The sequence below is a fragment of the Poeciliopsis prolifica genome, unplaced genomic scaffold, assembly GCF_027474105.1.
Source record: "Poeciliopsis prolifica strain line A6 unplaced genomic scaffold, Auburn_PproV2 SCAFFOLD015, whole genome shotgun sequence".
Taxonomy (NCBI): domain Eukaryota; kingdom Metazoa; phylum Chordata; class Actinopteri; order Cyprinodontiformes; family Poeciliidae; genus Poeciliopsis; species Poeciliopsis prolifica.
The window spans coordinates 5,163,892-5,181,990 of record NW_026562390.1 but is presented as its reverse complement, the minus strand read 5'-3'; the positions used below and the strand labels follow the sequence as shown (position 1 = coordinate 5,181,990).

Sequence of the window (18,099 nt, the reverse complement as noted above, 5' to 3'; positions counted from 1 at the left end):
AACATTTACTGAGAGAATATTTGAAGGTTTAGAAATTCTTACTCTATTCCAAACAAGAATGATGATGCAAGAGCAGGTCTCATGAATGTTGAAGGCATTTTTTTTATTTTTTTTTGGCACATGAAAAACTACAAATTTTAACCTTTTACTTACATGACAGTGGATCTGTTTTCAGGAAGATCAAGCAGGACAGGAGGCTCAGGTGTAAGAGAGGGGTTTCCTGGTTGATTTGTGTGGGAAACTGAGTCTCTGACACCTAAAAGATCGGATGAAAAAAAAAAAACGTTAGAAAATGTTTTGATAATTCTCAGTAATGTAAAATCCTTTCATTTCTCACTTCATGCATATATTTCAACCCACTCCACTTTTGTCCAATTCAATTTCTTTCCTGCCACATTCGCTAACCCGGCGGTACACACTTTGCATGCAGATCATTTCCCTTTTTTTATTTCTCACATTGACACTTCCTGCATAAAGGCAAAGCATGATAAGGTCACATTCCATAACAGGGTCCAATTAACTTCTTCCATGTTTTTTATTAAATCAATATCCACGCTCTATAAAACTCATCAAAAGCTGCTTCCTCCACAACGAGGTCTCTGCACCTTGCGTCTCCTGAGCTGTCCCCCATAAGCAGGTGTCCTTATCTGATAGACTACATAATGACAGCAGGGGCTTGTAAGTCAAGGCCAGTAAAGAAGGGGAGTGTGAAAGCACTTATGGGTTGGAGAACACATCATCTGGCCAGAAAGCATAATGTTAGAAGCACTGCAAAATATGACTAGCTGTAAAAAAGACACAGGCTTATTGAGGTGAAAAGAGATGCAGTGGTGTAGGACTTTAATCCCGTATTGTAAAGGTGTCCTCCACAGCTACAAAGAAGTGAAGAAGAATTTCCTCCTTTCCAGTTTCTTTTTAATTTGTTGCCAAAGACGTGTTTTAGGTTTTTAGCTTATTATAATATCACACAGATTAAATATCATAACTGGGAATTTGTCTTTTGATTGTTGTGGAATAACTTTGACCTAATTTGATAGGCAAAATTGCTTTTTTTCATGCCACAGAATACCAATTGGAGTTTTGACTCTCTGACCACAAAATCTTTATTTTAATTTCTTGAATTGCTAAAGAAGTTGCTTGTCTTGCATAACACAAACTGATGGACAGGTATTTTCCTTCAATTTGTCCAGGTCCTGCAAAAGCAAAGCAGCTACAGATCCCCACACTCTGTCCACCGTGTTTGAAATGCTGTTTTAAATTTCAATCAGATATAGTAAGACATAACTTCTTGTCAGTTCAAAAAATATATTCTCAAAACTCTTGGAAACCATCAAAACATATTTTTAGTAAATGTGAAGCAGCCTTTGTGTTGTTTGTCATGGTCAGCAGTTGTTCTCACTTTACAACTCTTCCATCCTCGCCCTGTCTGTTTCCTATTGATTGATCATGAGTCAATCAATAGGTCTGACTGAAGGAAGTCAGGCCTGCAGTACTTGAGATGTTGTTCTGGGTTGTTAGCAGCCTGCTGGACAAATTGTCAATGCACTCATGAAGTAATTTTGGTAAGGCGGCCATTCTTGGTAGGGTTCATCACCATTTGATGTTTTCTCCATTTGCGGACAATGACACTCACTGCAGGTTGCGGGAGTCACAAAGCCTTAGAAATTGCTCTGCATCTTTCTCAAGGTTGAGGGGTGTGAATGACTGTTTCTCATCTTCTTGAATTTCTATAGATCAAGATATAATTTGATGTTTTTTTTAAAAGAAAATTGTATTCCTTACATGTTATCACGCTAAAGTTGGAGTCATTTTTTAATTTATTTTACAATTCTTGTTGTGATCAAGTCTGGGCATGTTTACATGAACATAACCTAAAGCATATAGTTAATTACAGTCAATATGATTTGGGAAGTTATGCAGATATTGTTCCCCTAAAAAAATTAAGTCCTCATTTGAGTACTATTTCTTTAATTTAAATCAGGTTATACTGAAACATAAACAATATACATCCCTAGTTTACTTTATTTTTCACCAAAATATCTTAAAATTTATTGAATATTTAAAATGCATGTTTACTTCAACTCTTTAGCTTTCCCACATGTTTCTCTGATTCTACTCTTAATAGGTACGTGTATGAGTAGAATGAATTGTTATTTAGAAACAACAATCTTAATGTTTTAATACAGGAAGAGTTCAGAAATCAATATTTGATGCAATAACCAGGAGGTTTTCAAAGGGGTTCAGTGCGGTGGACTTTTCATTTTTTCCAGAGCTGTATGTAACGGCACATGTACAACAGGGAAATTCCTCTTCCTTCATACCGTAGAGTTGCCACACTCGTACTTTGTCTTCATAGGGTAGATCATACTTCAGAGGGTCCCCTACAGGCCCCTGGTAGTACGGTCTCATGATGGACTCCATGGCTGAGGTGTGAACGAGGCCGATGGCATGACCAAACTCATGGACTGCCACAGCAAACAGGTCCATCCCGTGAGAGTCTGACAGACAAAACAAAAAGTAGGCCTGGATCAATTATGGATGAAAACATGACATAGAGAAGAAAAAAAAAATCTAACGTTGTTGTATGATACTTGAATCTATTTGAATCTGTTACTACGATCTTGCTGTACTCTCTTGGAATAAAGGTCCAAATGTATTTCTGTCAGTGGGCTTTAAAATGCAAATTCATTCAAACAGCGACGAAAAGTTGGAAGATGACCAACAGTTACAGTTGAAACCAGATATTTACAATCACCTAATAAAAAGACGCACATGCATTTTTTCCCTCACTATCTGAAGTTAAATCAGACCAAACATCTCTTCTTTTAGGTCAGTTATAATTATCAGTTATTTTGGGTTTCCTTCCACAAAAGTTTGATAACTTAAATGACACATTTGAGTTTATTGGAAGCCCACCTGTCGCACACCTGTGGAGAAGTTGTGGGTCATTCTGAAAAGGTGAGTGAAGTAAACTACAAACCAGACTGAGTTATGCCAGTTCTGACAAAACTGCAAAACTGTCTTTGTCAGAATGTCCTGTATGCAAACCACATAGTTGACTGTGGAGTACTGGATACAGTGTGAATAACTCATTATAACTGTTTTTTTTATTTTTATTACTGCTACATTCATCTGTTTTCTCAGAAGTATCTGGTGACAGACATTAACTGTAACTACCAAGTACTTTGAAATGATTAAAGCCTGCTTCAAATTGTTTTGCCTCAAATTGAGAAGCACTTTCAAATCAGCAATGCCTCTCTACTCAATGCACAAAAGTCTTACACAGCTTTACAGTCAGATTGTCACAGTGTTGTATTTAATGTGCTTAATAAGCCAAAATGACATGCCCTCGAAAATAACTGAACTAATAGCTATCTAAAAAAGCATAAATGGCGAATTATACTCAGCTGGTAATCATGACATTTCTGAAATGCTAACAGAATTGAAAAACTGATCTTTGTAAAAGACAAGAAAATAGGTTATGAAAAGGTAGCTAAGAATTATAGTGTTTAATTTTTATCAGTATGACTAAACATCAAAAGGAGAGGATTCAGCATCCAAACGTTACACTGGAGTTTAGACAGGACTACTGGGATGTGCTGGATGATTTTCTCCAAAAACTTTTATTTATTTCTATTTCACAAAAAAATAAAAAAAAAAAAAAAAAAATATATATATATATATATATATATATATATATATATATATATATATATATATATATATATATATATATATATATATATATATATATATATATATATATATATATATATATAACAGGATATCTGCTTTATCCTGTTATTGAAAGGATTTTAGTAATCCTAATGTAACTAAAATAAGAATAAAAAAATGTAGCATGATTTAATGCCAGGCAGTCAGGAAAAAAAAGATAATGCATCTTTACCTAGTGAATGTAAATTTAACATGTATCTGATAAATTAAGAAAATAAAATACACAAACTAAACAAAATCTGAGAAGCTCCATCTCAACCCCCAAAACTGACTGATTAATGAAAAAGAAAAAAATCAGCTAAATAAAAAGCTCCATCATGACAGTGACCCATCTCTGACTCTGTGCTCTAAATTGACCATTTTCACTTACTTTTCATCTGCTTTTTATGAAAATTAAGAGGCGTGACAGATAGCTGAAAAAAATTATAAGGGCTATAGGCTGTATGGCATGGTGAGATAACCGTGGTAATACTGCCTGAGTACTTGATCCGCCAATCAAAATCTGAGTGGGAAAAGGTGCCTAAAAGGGCTGTGGGCTTTTGAAGTGCATTTCCTTCATGTTAAGCCAAAGCATGAACAGAAGCCCCCAGAACTCCTTGTCTGAGTCTGTGAGGAAACACAAAACCTTGAGCTTCCAGCTGTAGATTTGCAAACAAATGGTGAGACAGCATGGCAGGCCAAGCTAGCTTAGAGTTCCTCAGTGACTTGGCTCAAGTCAGCATTTCCGTTAACCTAGCATTAGCTTCAGCTTGGGACATGCAGTCATGCTTAGAGTGTTCACCAGGGGCATCCGACAGACAAATGCCAACTCTAATCTACAGGAGCACATGGTGCAGGTGAACAAAGGGAGGATAAGAGAGAGAGAACAGAGGCTCAGAGCGGAGGATCTAGTGTGTCATCGTATTTATGGTTCATGAGAAACTGACAGCACAGATGTAACGCCTGCTGGACAGAAGCGGAGCAGGAAGTGTTGTGTGGATGAACCGGATTCCTTTCTCTAAGGCAAAGAACAGAGACGAAGTACAGTTTTTTTGGAGCTCCACTGACTGCTGAGGTCTCTGGGGCTCCAGCTTTGTTCTTCTACATCCACCAGTGACCCATTAAGTAGCTTTTTACCAAACCAAATGCTTTTATTGCACAGTGCTAAGAATAGATTAAGTGTCTTATTCACAGGATACCTCTAAACCTTCCCTTCCCTAATTGTTATATTCTTTAAGTATTAAGAACGGCTTTGATCTGGGTTGGAAGGACATATGAAAGACTTGTCCACCAAGTAAATGAATGAGTGTTTCAAATAAGCACCATCATCAATAAAGCAATTAAACAAAAAGCCTTTGAATTCATATGAGGTCAGAAATATTTGGAATGCCTTCCAAACATGCCCTCTCATAGTGCATCTAGAGTTTTGCATGTTGACATGCAAAACTTGGTCTTATCTGACCAGGGCAGCATGGTGAATCTGAAAAGTGTGGCATGCATGTGGGTTTATATCCCCTTACTTTGAAACCCCTAAATAAAACTCAATGGAACTATTTTACTTCAGCAGACACCCCATAAAGTAAATATAACTGAAAATTAAATGTAACTTAATCTTTGATAGACAGGCTTGATAGGGAACATTTGTGAACAAACATAATAATGAAGACCAAAGAACAAGGCAGACGTATTACAGGTAATATTGTAGTAATGAATAAAGTGATGTAAAAAATCAATATACAAAAATTTGAACATCTCACTAACTACTGGTCAATCTGTCATCTGAAAGTGGAAAGAGTTTGGGGTACCAGCATTTCGAAGAATTGACTGTCCTGCTAAGCTATTGGGCAGGTAAGGAGAGCATTCATTAGAGCAGCAGACAGAGATAATTCTGGTGGTGCTGCAGTGATCCACAGCTCCGCTGATAGGACAGCTATTAGTCTTGCAATGTTAAGTGTAGGCAGAAGAAAGCCGACATTGAAAGGAGGCCATTAGAAATCAATTTAAAGTTTGTCCCAATCCATGTGGGGGACACAGCAAATATTTCTTAGAAGATGTTCTGCAACATAAAGCACTGTGTGGGGGGAAGAAACTAATACTGCACAAATGGGTTAGAAACCCAGTCAAAGTCCAGACCTAAATAATACAAATACTGATTCTATGGTAGGACTGGAAATATGTTGTCTTAGACAATATACCTATGTTGAAAACAAAAATGGGAAAAATTATTTGTCCATGCTGAATATAGATATTTTATTTAGGGTTCTCAGAATAAAGGGGATCATTTTATTTTGTTAAAATGTATATTTCGAGTAAGCAAAGACATACCCAAAACAGCCTGTAATTACAGCAAACTCCTTCATTCTACAGTAAGATTTAACATCTTAAGATTCAAAGGAATGAAATAGAAAAATGATTTTGAAAACTATGTATCATTTTTTCTTCCACTTTACAATTATGCCCTACTTTGTGTGGTTCTGTCACATAAAATCCTCCAAAAGATGTGACAAAATGCGGGAATGTTTAAGTGAAGCACGACACTATTGATGAATTTATTTTTTATATTCCATGTATGTACTGAAACTAACAAAACTTTACAAAGGCAAAATGTTGCAGTGATAAAACCTTGTTTAATATACTCACTACAAAGTCCCAAAAAAAAAAACACATGAGAAAACTTTTGTTCTTGAGGTTTAAAGCTTCCAACAAATATAACAACAATACAGCACCTTTCTTGAACTCATAAAGTGTGATGACAACAGCCTGGCTTTCACATTTTGTGCTTCGGATGAAGCGACTGACTTTTTTTGCCACTGTGATGTAACCGTTGTGGCCGTCAGTACTTTCTCAAGCAAGCAGTCTAAGGTGTCTTTACAGTGATGTTGTCAGTTGCTGCAACATTTTCACCGTATTTTTCTACATGCTAAAATGTTCAGCAATATGTTCAGCAATGTTTTTGCAGGTTAGTTTTTTACTGGGGTGTATGATAGAGTCGCTATTTGAAACATGCCCTTTGTTTTAGAGGAACAATAAAATAGATATAGTACATTCTGTAAATAATGTTTACTGAAGCAGAACGTTTCTCTCCTGCCCCCTTGGTTTTTTGTATCTGCAATAACAATGTGGTTTGTTTTTATTGTCTATATGGATGCTGATCCTGCGTCTGTTTTCTAGCTCTCAATTGTTCTGCAGAACTTTATGCTTCCTTTTCTTAAATTGTTTGCACTGTACTTGAGTCATTTCTCTTTGTTTACTTAAAAAAATAAATTGAACATAGAGTGAAAGCGAAGGCAAAAACCTGACAATGATGAATACAAACTGCGAAACAAACTGCAAGTGGAGCATTGTTTTTTCAAAGCACAACCTAAAATTTTGAAGTAAAAAAGTGTAAAACACAGGCCTACTGTTCTTGAGATTCAATACACCTATCAGTAGCCCAGATACTTTTATTTGCGAAGGTAAAACTTTCTCTTCTGTTCTCAGCCCAAATAGTTTCTTAGACACATTTCACATAAGCCTAACAGAAACAACAGGAAAAAAAAGAAATACATATATATTGACAGTGTCTGTTGCATGCTCTCAATTTGGCGTTATCACAACTCTACATTCTCTATGCTTATTGGTACATGTTTAAGACAAGAAAATTAAATGCTGAAACTGACTCAAAAGGTGGATCAGCATTAGTTTACGAGCATGCAAACCTAAGCCATCAAGTCATGGAAGCCTCTTTAAAAAATGAAACCCCTAAACCCATATGCTCTTCTGCTAATTTGTTCCAGGTTTTATGTGGGGCCTTACAGCTGAAAATATATTTTGAAATACTGAAATATAATCTAATGTAATTATGTCAGAATTAACAGGTATTTTTAACAGTGGTGTGTATGGTGGGACTCACTGTAGATTTGTAGGAAATATGTGCAGCTGGAGCTGCCATATTCCTCCTCCATTACCATCCTCACAGTTATTTGGCAATTCAACGAGTGCAGCTTCTCTGGAGACATTTGCAGTAATCCTCCGAATAGTACGCATTAAGTTTCCTGCACCATAACGCAATGTGTAGAGTGAGTGTTGATTTGGCTGAATATGGAATCAAATGACTGTTATTTTACCACTATGTTTTCCAATAGAGAACATTGTGGTAAATACTCGTCTTTATGTTTTAGAAGAAAAAAAAAACACTTTTGAAACAATGTAACTATTGCAAAAATTCTCCTTAAGTTCTAGTTACAACTTACATTTTGAACTGGTGACAACACTAGGAACTCAATTTGGTGAGCTTTGAAAAGCAGGACTACCCCGCATGTCCTGTGTAAATATCTCACTAATGAGCTAAAACTTGTGATTAATGATGAACAATGGATAGATGGGCACTGAGAGAAATATATGGGAATAGAACAAATAAGGGGGGAAAAAAGCAGGACCTATGATGACTTTCTGACCTTTTGGGAACTTGATTTTTGTTGTAGAACAATTCTTTTCCTTGATCTAGGTTGTTACCATGGATTTTTGTGTGTGTATAAACATGGATTAGGGGCTTTGAAATTTAGAATAAATACCGGCAAAGCTGGGATCTAAATTCAACACACATGAACATATTTACAAAGGTAATGCACGCAGATGTGCTTTTTTGCAGCTAAGGTTTCGGCTCATGTGCAAACGAAGCTTAGGTTTTGTAAACGATTCCCTAAAACTCCTCTGCACATAAACAGTATAAACCTCACATGTGTTCCTTCCTTAAGCACAGAAAAAAATGCTCTGACATGAAAAATTCACCTGCCTAATGATGCTTTTGTTTTACTTGAGTTAATTCTGCAGAGGCAGATTGTTGTCTCAGTGATAATTAATAAAAGCAATCTGCTTCCTGTCAAAGCACAACAACGCTCAGCCGAAACTTTTTTTTGATGTTGCTAAGACCCCAACCCTCCCCCAACAACTTTTAATGGATACGGGAGCTATCAGACTGCACAGCAGGGGTGAACTCTTCTCCTAAATGTGGTGCTTAATTTCCGCAATTCAGCATCATCGTGCGCATTAGGGAGACAGACTTAGCGGACCTGGATTTAGGCTCCCGCTGAGAACAATGCAGCAGGAAATGGGGGGAAGGGAATTAGCAAAGGCAATTATTCAGCTACGGATTTGTATGATAAGCTTCATTTTGTCCCCCTCAAGATTATTACACAGCTCCACAAATTGCTGAAGCACCAACTCTGACTTTTTATCTTCAGCCTAACCTGATCAGGTTGCAACCTTTCAAGGGATTTTCAAACCTCTGAAAAAGTTGCACAGGTCAACAATGTGGGTATGTTCTGGCTGTGGTAATGTGCTTTTGTGTCATCTTACGAGAAGATGGATATGCAGAAGCAGGGATATTGCATCAACTGAGCAATTGTCTCAGAGAGACACTGATGATGTTAAAGGAGGATGTGAGATAGCAGCGAGGTGAGACTGGCAGAGTGTGACGTGAAGAAATTAGGGGCTGTTTAATTAACTTTTTTCCCTGAGGTTTAGAACATCAGGTTGGCAGCTTCACTGTGGTAGAATACAAAAAATTTCGACAGCTAAACAATGTAGTAAAAGCCAAGATTCCCCAACTATGAATCTCAATGTATCATGTGGGGCAATTTTGGCCATCAAATATGATTATGACACTTGTTAAACTAGTTGTTGTTGCTAAGTTGATATTAACAGATTATGGAAATAAATAGAACTGAAAGATGTCAAAACCTAAAAGAGAACAAAATGTCTTCTGGCAACTAAGAACAAATTTTTACAATGGATCTCAAAAGTGTACAATAACCATAACCAACTAACTTTTTTCCACCTCAACCCTATTTAAAGTTTCATCCCAAGTTTGCCTTAAACCACCAGATATCCAAGTTTGTGTAACACCAATGCCTGTTGATGCATATTTAGTACACTCCAAAGGCAATTTTGGGAGCACTTTGTTGCCATCTAGTGATTAAATTTGTAGCAGAAAGTAGCAGAAATTATCGGAAACAAACCAATTGCATGTCTGGTCTACAAGAAGACTTTGGCTTAACACTTCAGTAAATCTTTTTATAAGTTGATAATTGTTTTTTCAGTCTACTGAAAGTATGACTGTGTACGTTTTGTTTTTTTTAATAGACACAAAAGTAAACATTCAATGTCTATGTAAGACTGTTCATGCTTCAGTTAGTTAGCTGGAGCGGACTTGAAGAGTAGGTTAGGTAGCAAAGTGTGTTCTGTCTTCTAGTCATTTCTTTACTGTTTAATTTGCGTTTTTAATGTTTTAAAGTGTCCTTGGGTGTTTTGAAAGGCACTGTCAAATAAAATGCATCATTAAAGACACAATCTTGAGTTCTGAATTTTTAAAAAAAGAAAGCTGCACTTCTGCTGCCTTTTTCATGCTTCAAGGTATTTGTACCTTGGATCACAAGATATATACACCCAAATGTAAGGCAAGGCTGTGCTTTGTGACTATGTAATCCTGCTGAACTGGCTGCATCTCATGCAGGTGAGGAAACAGTGGAAAAACAGTGGGTCTGCTCCATAACTGTATTGGTTGAATTAATCCTCAGCAACTAACATTGCCCTCACAATTTGTTCAGCTCTCTTCATTAAAGGGAGCCTGAGACAAAGTCACTTAATGCTAGGGGTGAGTGTTTTTGAGATCCCAGAAGAGGGGATTAAGCTTTCATCCATTTGCAATTTCATTGAAACTTGTCAAAATTTTTAACTTTTGTTATTTTTGTTTTGAAGTAAAAAAAAAAGAAAAAAAACAGAATTATGGGGGATTTTCCCTTGAAGACTTGATGTGAGTGGAACTTTTCTCCAGAACTACACAGAGGCTTCTAAAACTTATTGAAGGTGCAGACTCTATCATGAGTGTCCTTTATAGAAGGTTGAATGTTTAAAATATGATTCTCCTTGCTTTATTGATGAAAAAGATTGTCACAAATGAAAGATATTTAGAGCTAAATCACAGTGAATGAGCAGAGTATCCTTGAACTTCAACGTCTAAAGAGGTTGGCGACAGTGCAAAGAATCCATCAGGTTTTGCATTTTTTCTCATGTCGAAGGGCAGTTGGTAGGTCCTGTGCAATCATCAGTCAGTTTGTCAATTTTTTTATTTAGGTTAAAATTAATATAATATTAAAATCTGTAGGTTTATAGCTAGCATGTTCATTACTGTGACTTAACTGACTGTAAGATAACATTAAGAGGTCATACAAAGAAACTTGTATCTTCTTTTTTTCCTTTTCTCACTTCTTTGAATGAAACCTTCGTCTGCACAGCTGTTGTTGGGCCCTGCCGTCACTTCAGACACACATCAAAGCCAGACTACACTTCTGCGTCCCTGCTGGTGCTGCAGCATGGTGGGAGGTCTGATTGGAGCAGATTGAACTGCTGTCCTGCAGCATATGGTTTACAGCCCCGGCAGCTCAAAACAAAGAGGGGAGATCAGCGAAAGGGTGCTGGCCTCTCCACAGACATCAGCTGGGTTAGAAAGCATACATGCACTCTCCACTGCTCAGACTCGGGTTTAAACGCACAACAGGGCACTGAAGTGTTCCCTTATTATGGATAGCTGTGATTAGAATGGAATGTGATTACCAGGCTCTGGATTTCTATGTGAAATTTGAAGCATTCTATCAGCACAAAACATCTTTTCTGCAAACATTTATACAACCTTATGGAGAGAGTTGATCAAATAAACAAACATATGTGGAAGCTGACATATACTTCAGAAGCAAATAACTCTCACAAAGATCCACATGAAATTATATGCTGATCCTTAAGCTTCCAGTCAGTCTGTTTAGACACCTGCTCAAATTGAAGAAGGGTTATATTGGAGGTTAAAATGGAGTGGTTCCTCTCCACTGTCACCCAATGCTTACTCAGGATGAGGCTGTTGATGCAAAGTCAACAACTCAATGTGCTTGTTTGGCCTTTTTAACAATTGGCATTCATTTTCAAATGAATAGGAATGCGTGTGATTTCTTCTGAATCAGAATTTTTGATTAGACGTATCAAAAAGAATCACTTTGATTTGATTTCAGGTTGGACTGATCTGGATTCTATACAACTTGATACGAATCTAATAAAATTTCTTGAAATTAAATCCATTTAACCTGAAAATAAGGTAAATGGGATTTACGGTATTGTCTCCATAAAAAGTACTGACAGTTTTGTCCCCTTCTGAGATTCCGTTTGAGTAGAGATTTATGTTATTGTCCAAGATCAAACACCCATGCCACTGAGTCATCCATCAGTCAGAAAATATTTGTGAAGTTCGAGTTAGAGACATTTACCCAGATGATGTGACCATGTTAAATGTAAAACAAAATCTTGAATGTAGTGCAGTTTTGATCTTCTTTACTCACTAAAAGTACCAGTGGTGGTAAGGCAGAACTCTGAGAACAATCCCCACTGCTTTACCCTGCTTGAATACAGACATCAATAGTAAGCAAAACTATTTCAGATTAAAGTTAACCAATCTGTCTTGTAGAAATTGAACTTAACCTGCAACATCACCCACTGACTTTCTTTTCCTTCTGGAAACCAAATCTTTTCTAGGCAATGTACGCTTTACTTGTTATTTCACAAGATGTGTAAGCTTCTTGAATCATTTATCAATGTCACAACCCATATCCAATTAAATTTGAGTACCTGCAGTCAAAAAAAAAGAACAAAACAAGCAAAACAACTTAAATTTAACAAGCATCGGTGTACAAAAATGAGGTTGGATCTTTGGATCTATCCCTTCCTATCTACACACTACCATCTCATTGTATAACTCTTACCAAATGTGGCTTCTGAATCTATCTTTGCATACAGGCAAATACGAATATGCTGTTAGCTTACTGCATGCAAACCCAGGCTGCCCTAAATTGCATAAATATGTAAAAGAGTTATTCCACAAAGTCATCCAAACTAACTTGTTGGATTTTTATATTTCTGTAATCACGTTTGGACAAATAGTTTGGTAGTTTGTGAGTTATATATTTAAACGTATCAAGGAACGTTGCAAAATGTCGGACAAAATATCCCTTTGTTCTGATGCTCGGCAAAATGTACAAAAGGATGAAAAAAATAAGGGTCAAGGTAAGTTCAGAGATCCAGAGGAAAGGGAGAATAAAAAAGCAAGAGAACTGATGATTAAGGCTGTCAATTGTGTGGCTGCACCGAGACAGTCCCTTCCTGGTGATGCATTCAGTGGACTACATCACTCCACCCGGTTATTTACTTCGGATGAGTGGACTCCTAATGTTGCCCCACCTTTTACCATTTCCCAGCCCCTCTCAGCTCAGGGAGGAAAAAGGTTAGGGGACACAAAATGAGGTTGATGCTTAGTGACAAGAAAATGGTCCCATTGTTCCATCGGCCCTCTTTTTTGCAGCTGAGCACGCACAGACAAATCTTCAAGTTTTGCAGAAGTGGAAAAAAAGTGCTAACCAACCTTGAAGTCCGTACGATGGGATATATTTTGTATTGCATAGTTAATGAGTGAACAAATGAATAATAAATCAGTTGTTATAAGTGGCTCAGAGACCACGGCTTGCTGTGTTTTCCAGAACTGTCTAAGAATGACGGATATCTTTAATATAGGCTCATCTATTTTTGATTGGCAGGTCTGATTGAATTCTATTTTAGAGAAGCAGTCACTACGTCCTCATTTCAAAATCGCACATCTCTCCTGGTATGTAATAAACCTCTTTCCAAACAGTTTGATGAGACAAATTAGGCCAGATCATTCAGGAGGCCAAGGCAATTTATTAGCCAACACACTTCAAAGAAAAAAAAAACACACACAATGAACATGCATCACTGGCATTATCACAGGCTTTGTTTTTATGACAGCTTTACAGAACCTTTCCAAAAAGTGAAATGCTTGTGATAATTCAAATAAAATATATGTGGGTAAAGTTAGAAATGTTTTGAAATGTTGATTTTGTTTTTGTTTAACAAAGCAGTGTCTGAAACTGGAACTGAAAAAGGCACTTTCCATCTGTAGGTGCATAAAGAGCAATATTACTGTCATTACAAGAAGAGTGAATCATCATTAATTTTTTTCTTGCCTGTTTCTCTCTTTGAACATCCCTCAAATATGAGGCATGAAAGATGATAATTGTAAAATTACAAATGTTTTTTTTTTTCATAAATTGAATATTGAAATTATGACCTCATTGATGAACTGATAAAAAGCCCCCTGCAAAATTAGACAACTTTTTCTGTTGTATACTGTGATTAACTAAATTTGCATTATACCTTTACTTGCTTTCCAAAATAGTGTTACACTTGTTGCACAAATGTTCACGTTATCCAGGGGTGTCAAACTCTAGTCCTCAAGGGTCGCTGTCCTGCAGTTTTTAGATGTGTCACAGGTACAAAATACTAGAATGAAATGGCTTAATTACCTCCTCCTTGTGTAGATAAGTTCTCCAGAGTCCTGCTAATAACCTATTCTATTCAGGTGTGGTGCAGCAGAGGCAAAACTAAATGTTCTTCCAGGGCTGGAGTTTGACACCTGTGCCTTGGACCATTCCAATGAGTAATAGAAAATTCCTGCCTCTTAGTGAATTTTATGATCTGCTCTAATCTGATCCCTTCTTTGGGTCCATCAAGATGTTTTGCAAAAAAGATTTGCATAAAGAAGCCTAGATTTTTTTGGCTGTATTAGTAAGGTTGCTCATAATAGCAAGAAACAAGCAGCAAGCGTGGGACCAAAAACAAATAACAAACAAACAAATGCCTGTTTGCAACAGAGATCTGCTGTTGGGTAATTTGCATCTATAGGATCACAATGACACAAAAATTGCACCGATATTACATAAGTAGACAGTTAACAAATCAGTGCATTAATGCCTCTTATGAATCTGTAGTGAAAAAAAGTATATGAATTAATGATTATACTTTATTATATGGAAAATGTCCATATTTCAGTACAACTCATCCAAAAGTTCACACTAAGAGACTTCAGACATTTAGACAAGTATAAGAGTTTGCAGCCCTTCACCCTGCGTAGAGGCGACATCCTTCAGCTGTGGAATTTCTGAATTCACTTTTTCTGTTTTTCTGTTTTATTTCAAAAGTATGTAAATAAAAACAAGAATGAAAAATAGCAAAAGTACACTAGTTCTTTGAAAGAAAATCCAAATGACCAAATTATCCACAGATGCTGACGTATGATTATTTCAATTAGCTAAGACAAAAGATCAATAACTTTCTTGGGAGGCTTTCAGTCAGTGTGGTTAAAAACACTGTCCTCTATCTAAGAGCTGTTGCCATGGGGGATGAGCTGCATGCTTTCTATGAATGTGTAGGTGGGTGGTATGTGACAAAGTAAAAAGTGAGTAAATGCCAGGCTGCAGAATTTTGAACATTTTAAGATCAAAGTTTTCCACATCGCTTATGAGGTGTTGAGCCCAACCAACGTATATACTAGGAAAGCAAATGTTAAAAGAAAATGCATTCCACTTTCAACCAAACTTCTCTACCAACATATGGTAGCGTCACAACATGCATTCAGTTGGTTCATACAGCAAAAGAGCTAACTATATGGTAGCAACTTCGAGCAATTAGCATTTAGTGAAGACTAATTTTTGTTGGAGCTCAAACAAAGGATCAAAAAAGGAGAAACGGGGAATATAAGTAACAGCAAGGTTGTTGTTTCCTGACAGGCAAGTTAGATTTCTCAAAACAGTAGATCTACTGGGATATTCATGCACAAGTATGTCTGATGATCCTGAAGTGAAAAGAAATTTCTGATTGGAAGTCAAAAATGCTTTGCTGATGTCAAAGGTCAGACAAGAATGCACACACTTGTTCAAGATGGCAGAAAAGCAGCAGTGACTAAAATAATCACTCTTTCCTTCCAAAGTATGTGGAAAGTCATCTCGGCATACACAATGTAAACACTTAAACAGAAGGGCAAGAGAAAAATGCCACTGTGGTCAGCTAAGAAAATAAAACCAAGGGCACAATGGGTACAAGCTCACTGAAATGGACAATAACATGCTGAAAAAACTCTCTTTTCAGGCTACAGAGTGTAATTGTTAGTTGTTTTCTGCATTACGTCCACTTTAAAAATGATTGCATATTAAAATATTTCCCACCTGGTGATCTGAAGGTCCAGGGCTCATCATCATCAAAGTGTGTATCCCCAGCAGTGAACCTCTCTCCAGGGAAAAAGGCATGTGCTACTGTTCCTCCGGGCCCATCGAAGGGGTATCCATCATTGTGGTCTGCTTTAGTGAAGTCGATCTGAATATCTGCGTTGCTGCCTGCCACCTCATGGAAATTTAGAGGTGCAATGTCGCTCCAGACCTTTAAAGCATAGTACATGAGTGCCCTAACTGTGTCCCTGCCAAGTAGGGCTGAATCTTTTGGGTAGGTCCTCACTCTGAAAGAAAGACAAACGAAACATCTTAAATGTAAGAGAATAGATGAGCAGAAGACTAAGATGGAAAGAGTAAAACAAGATGACTCACAAGAAACAGAAGGTTAGACTTGACACATTATAGTAAAGAAGAGAAAAAATTACGTGAAGCAGCATTTTGGACACTTGTAAGGTTGATGTCAATACTTACAACAAAGCATTGTCATGTAAATGAGAGAATTATTCACATGAGATTTAGAAATTAAGTTCTTCATATTGTGGCATGAACAAATATCACTCCTGAATGAATAGAGGTCCATTAAGATGTCTAAACTGTCTTACAATGAAGCTAGCATAAAAACAAATATATAAATAATAATGGTACACAAAGTCGCTAATTTCAATTAATTACTTTACAAAATGGGAAGGACAAGAGAGCATCCTAACACTATCTATGTTAGGAAATCATTGACTTGTCATTATCTGCAGTCAAAGCAAACATTAAAAACATGAATCTTTGTAAAATTCATTTAAAGATGGATTGATGTATTTGTCAGTTCAGCTTTACGTTAATGAAATAAAGCATTAATTTATCTTTTTACACATCCCTATCAGTGTTTCTGACAGCGAAGGTTTCTGCTAATGCTTCAGAGCTCAACCATATTTGCATGCTTGCTGTAACATAAAGCTCAAATGTAAGGTTTTGATAAAAAGTGAAACAATGTTGCTAATCAGATGAAGTGGATTTAAAAATATAAAGAAATTGATATATTGAGTCATTCTTACTTTTATTGTCTGCAGCTACTGCCATTCCATTGCAGTTAAGCAGTCGACTGATGACTGTAGGATGTGTTACATTCGCACCATCTGATCTGAAAGTGGTGCCATTATGCACACCCATCAAGTGTGTTTAACTGACCTGTCAGAATGTGATGCAATGTTCACCATGGAAGATGCTTTGTCTTGAAAAACAAAGACAAGAGCAATTGTTTTCTCACAAATCTTATAATTTGGATTGTATCCATTTAGTCTCATTGTTATGCTTTTATCCTAAATGTACAGGTAGATGGAAAGTCTTGTCAATCTGCCTACAGGCTTACGGATTAAGAAAAGTGATAGAACGTGCCGCCAAAGAAGCAGAAAAATAAGATGAAATGCAAGAAAGGCTTGCAGCAAAAGAGATGGATAGAAATTGCTCTGAATTTAAAGCAGCAAAGGTCAACTACATAATGTTTGCCACTGGTGGAGAGCTGCACAAAAAGTCCTGTTTGCATATTTCTAGCAATACCGTTGGTTTCAGTATTTCATGCTCAGGTGCTCCTGCTGCTTACACATAATATGCTGAGCATACAATGTGCCTTTGAAGAGATTATAGAGTCAGCTTTTGGGAACAACTCATAAGTTCTTTTCCCATCTTTCCCATTTCCTTATTAAGTTTTCATTCTTCCTCATATCACCTCCAAAGCTCTGCAGCCTTTTTCTTTCTGACAGCTACAAATGAAATGGGGCATGTACAAACCGAAAACCACTCAGACATCATGCAAAGTTTTCGGTTTTTCAATTCTTTGATGGTCTCTTTCATCCAAAGTATTTCCTTTTCACTCATTGGTCTTTGCATCCTTCTACGCCTTTGCTTCTGTATGATGGACTTGCTTTCTGTGTCCCTGCAAGAGCGTTTTGGTCTAAAACTACGGAGCTGCGCCGTTGTTACAGGCAGCCGTAGGACATTTAAGCAGTGACAAAATATATCAGTGGAGTGATCTTTGCCTCAACTAGTTTTCGATCTGCTTGGAAATCACCAAAGTGCGAACAAGTTGTGACTTTTCAATGCAAACAAGACAGAGTCAGAAAATGCTAAAAAAATAAATAAACAAAAATAACTGGAACTATAGTGCCCATTCTTCTTGCTTTTTCATATTTTGTCAACTCGGACCACAGCTCTTGCTGTGTTTCCATAGGATAAATCAACACAAAACAGCCCATTCATCCCATATGAGTCATTACATTGAGAAACCCCTTTTGCTGCA

At 36.9% G+C, this 18,099-nt stretch overlaps 1 protein-coding gene across 3 annotated transcripts in view; it reads right to left on the bottom strand.

Annotated features, from left to right (window-relative positions):
- LOC129366637 (matrix metalloproteinase-17-like) overlaps positions 1–18,099 on the bottom strand; it is a 74,607-nt gene that overhangs the window by 12,865 nt on the left and 43,643 nt on the right. For all 3 annotated transcript variants that reach the window (XR_008606643.1, XM_055040611.1, XM_055040612.1), the window contains exons 4-6: positions 15,810–16,096; positions 2,322–2,498; positions 154–256 (exon numbers count right to left, since the gene is read on the bottom strand). Coding sequence is in view for 2 of the 3 variants with exons in the window: in XM_055040611.1 (XP_054896586.1) it covers positions 154–256; positions 2,322–2,498; positions 15,810–16,096 (567 nt within the window). In the remaining variant the exon portion in view is untranslated. The remainder of the gene's footprint in view (positions 1–153; positions 257–2,321; positions 2,499–15,809; positions 16,097–18,099) is intronic.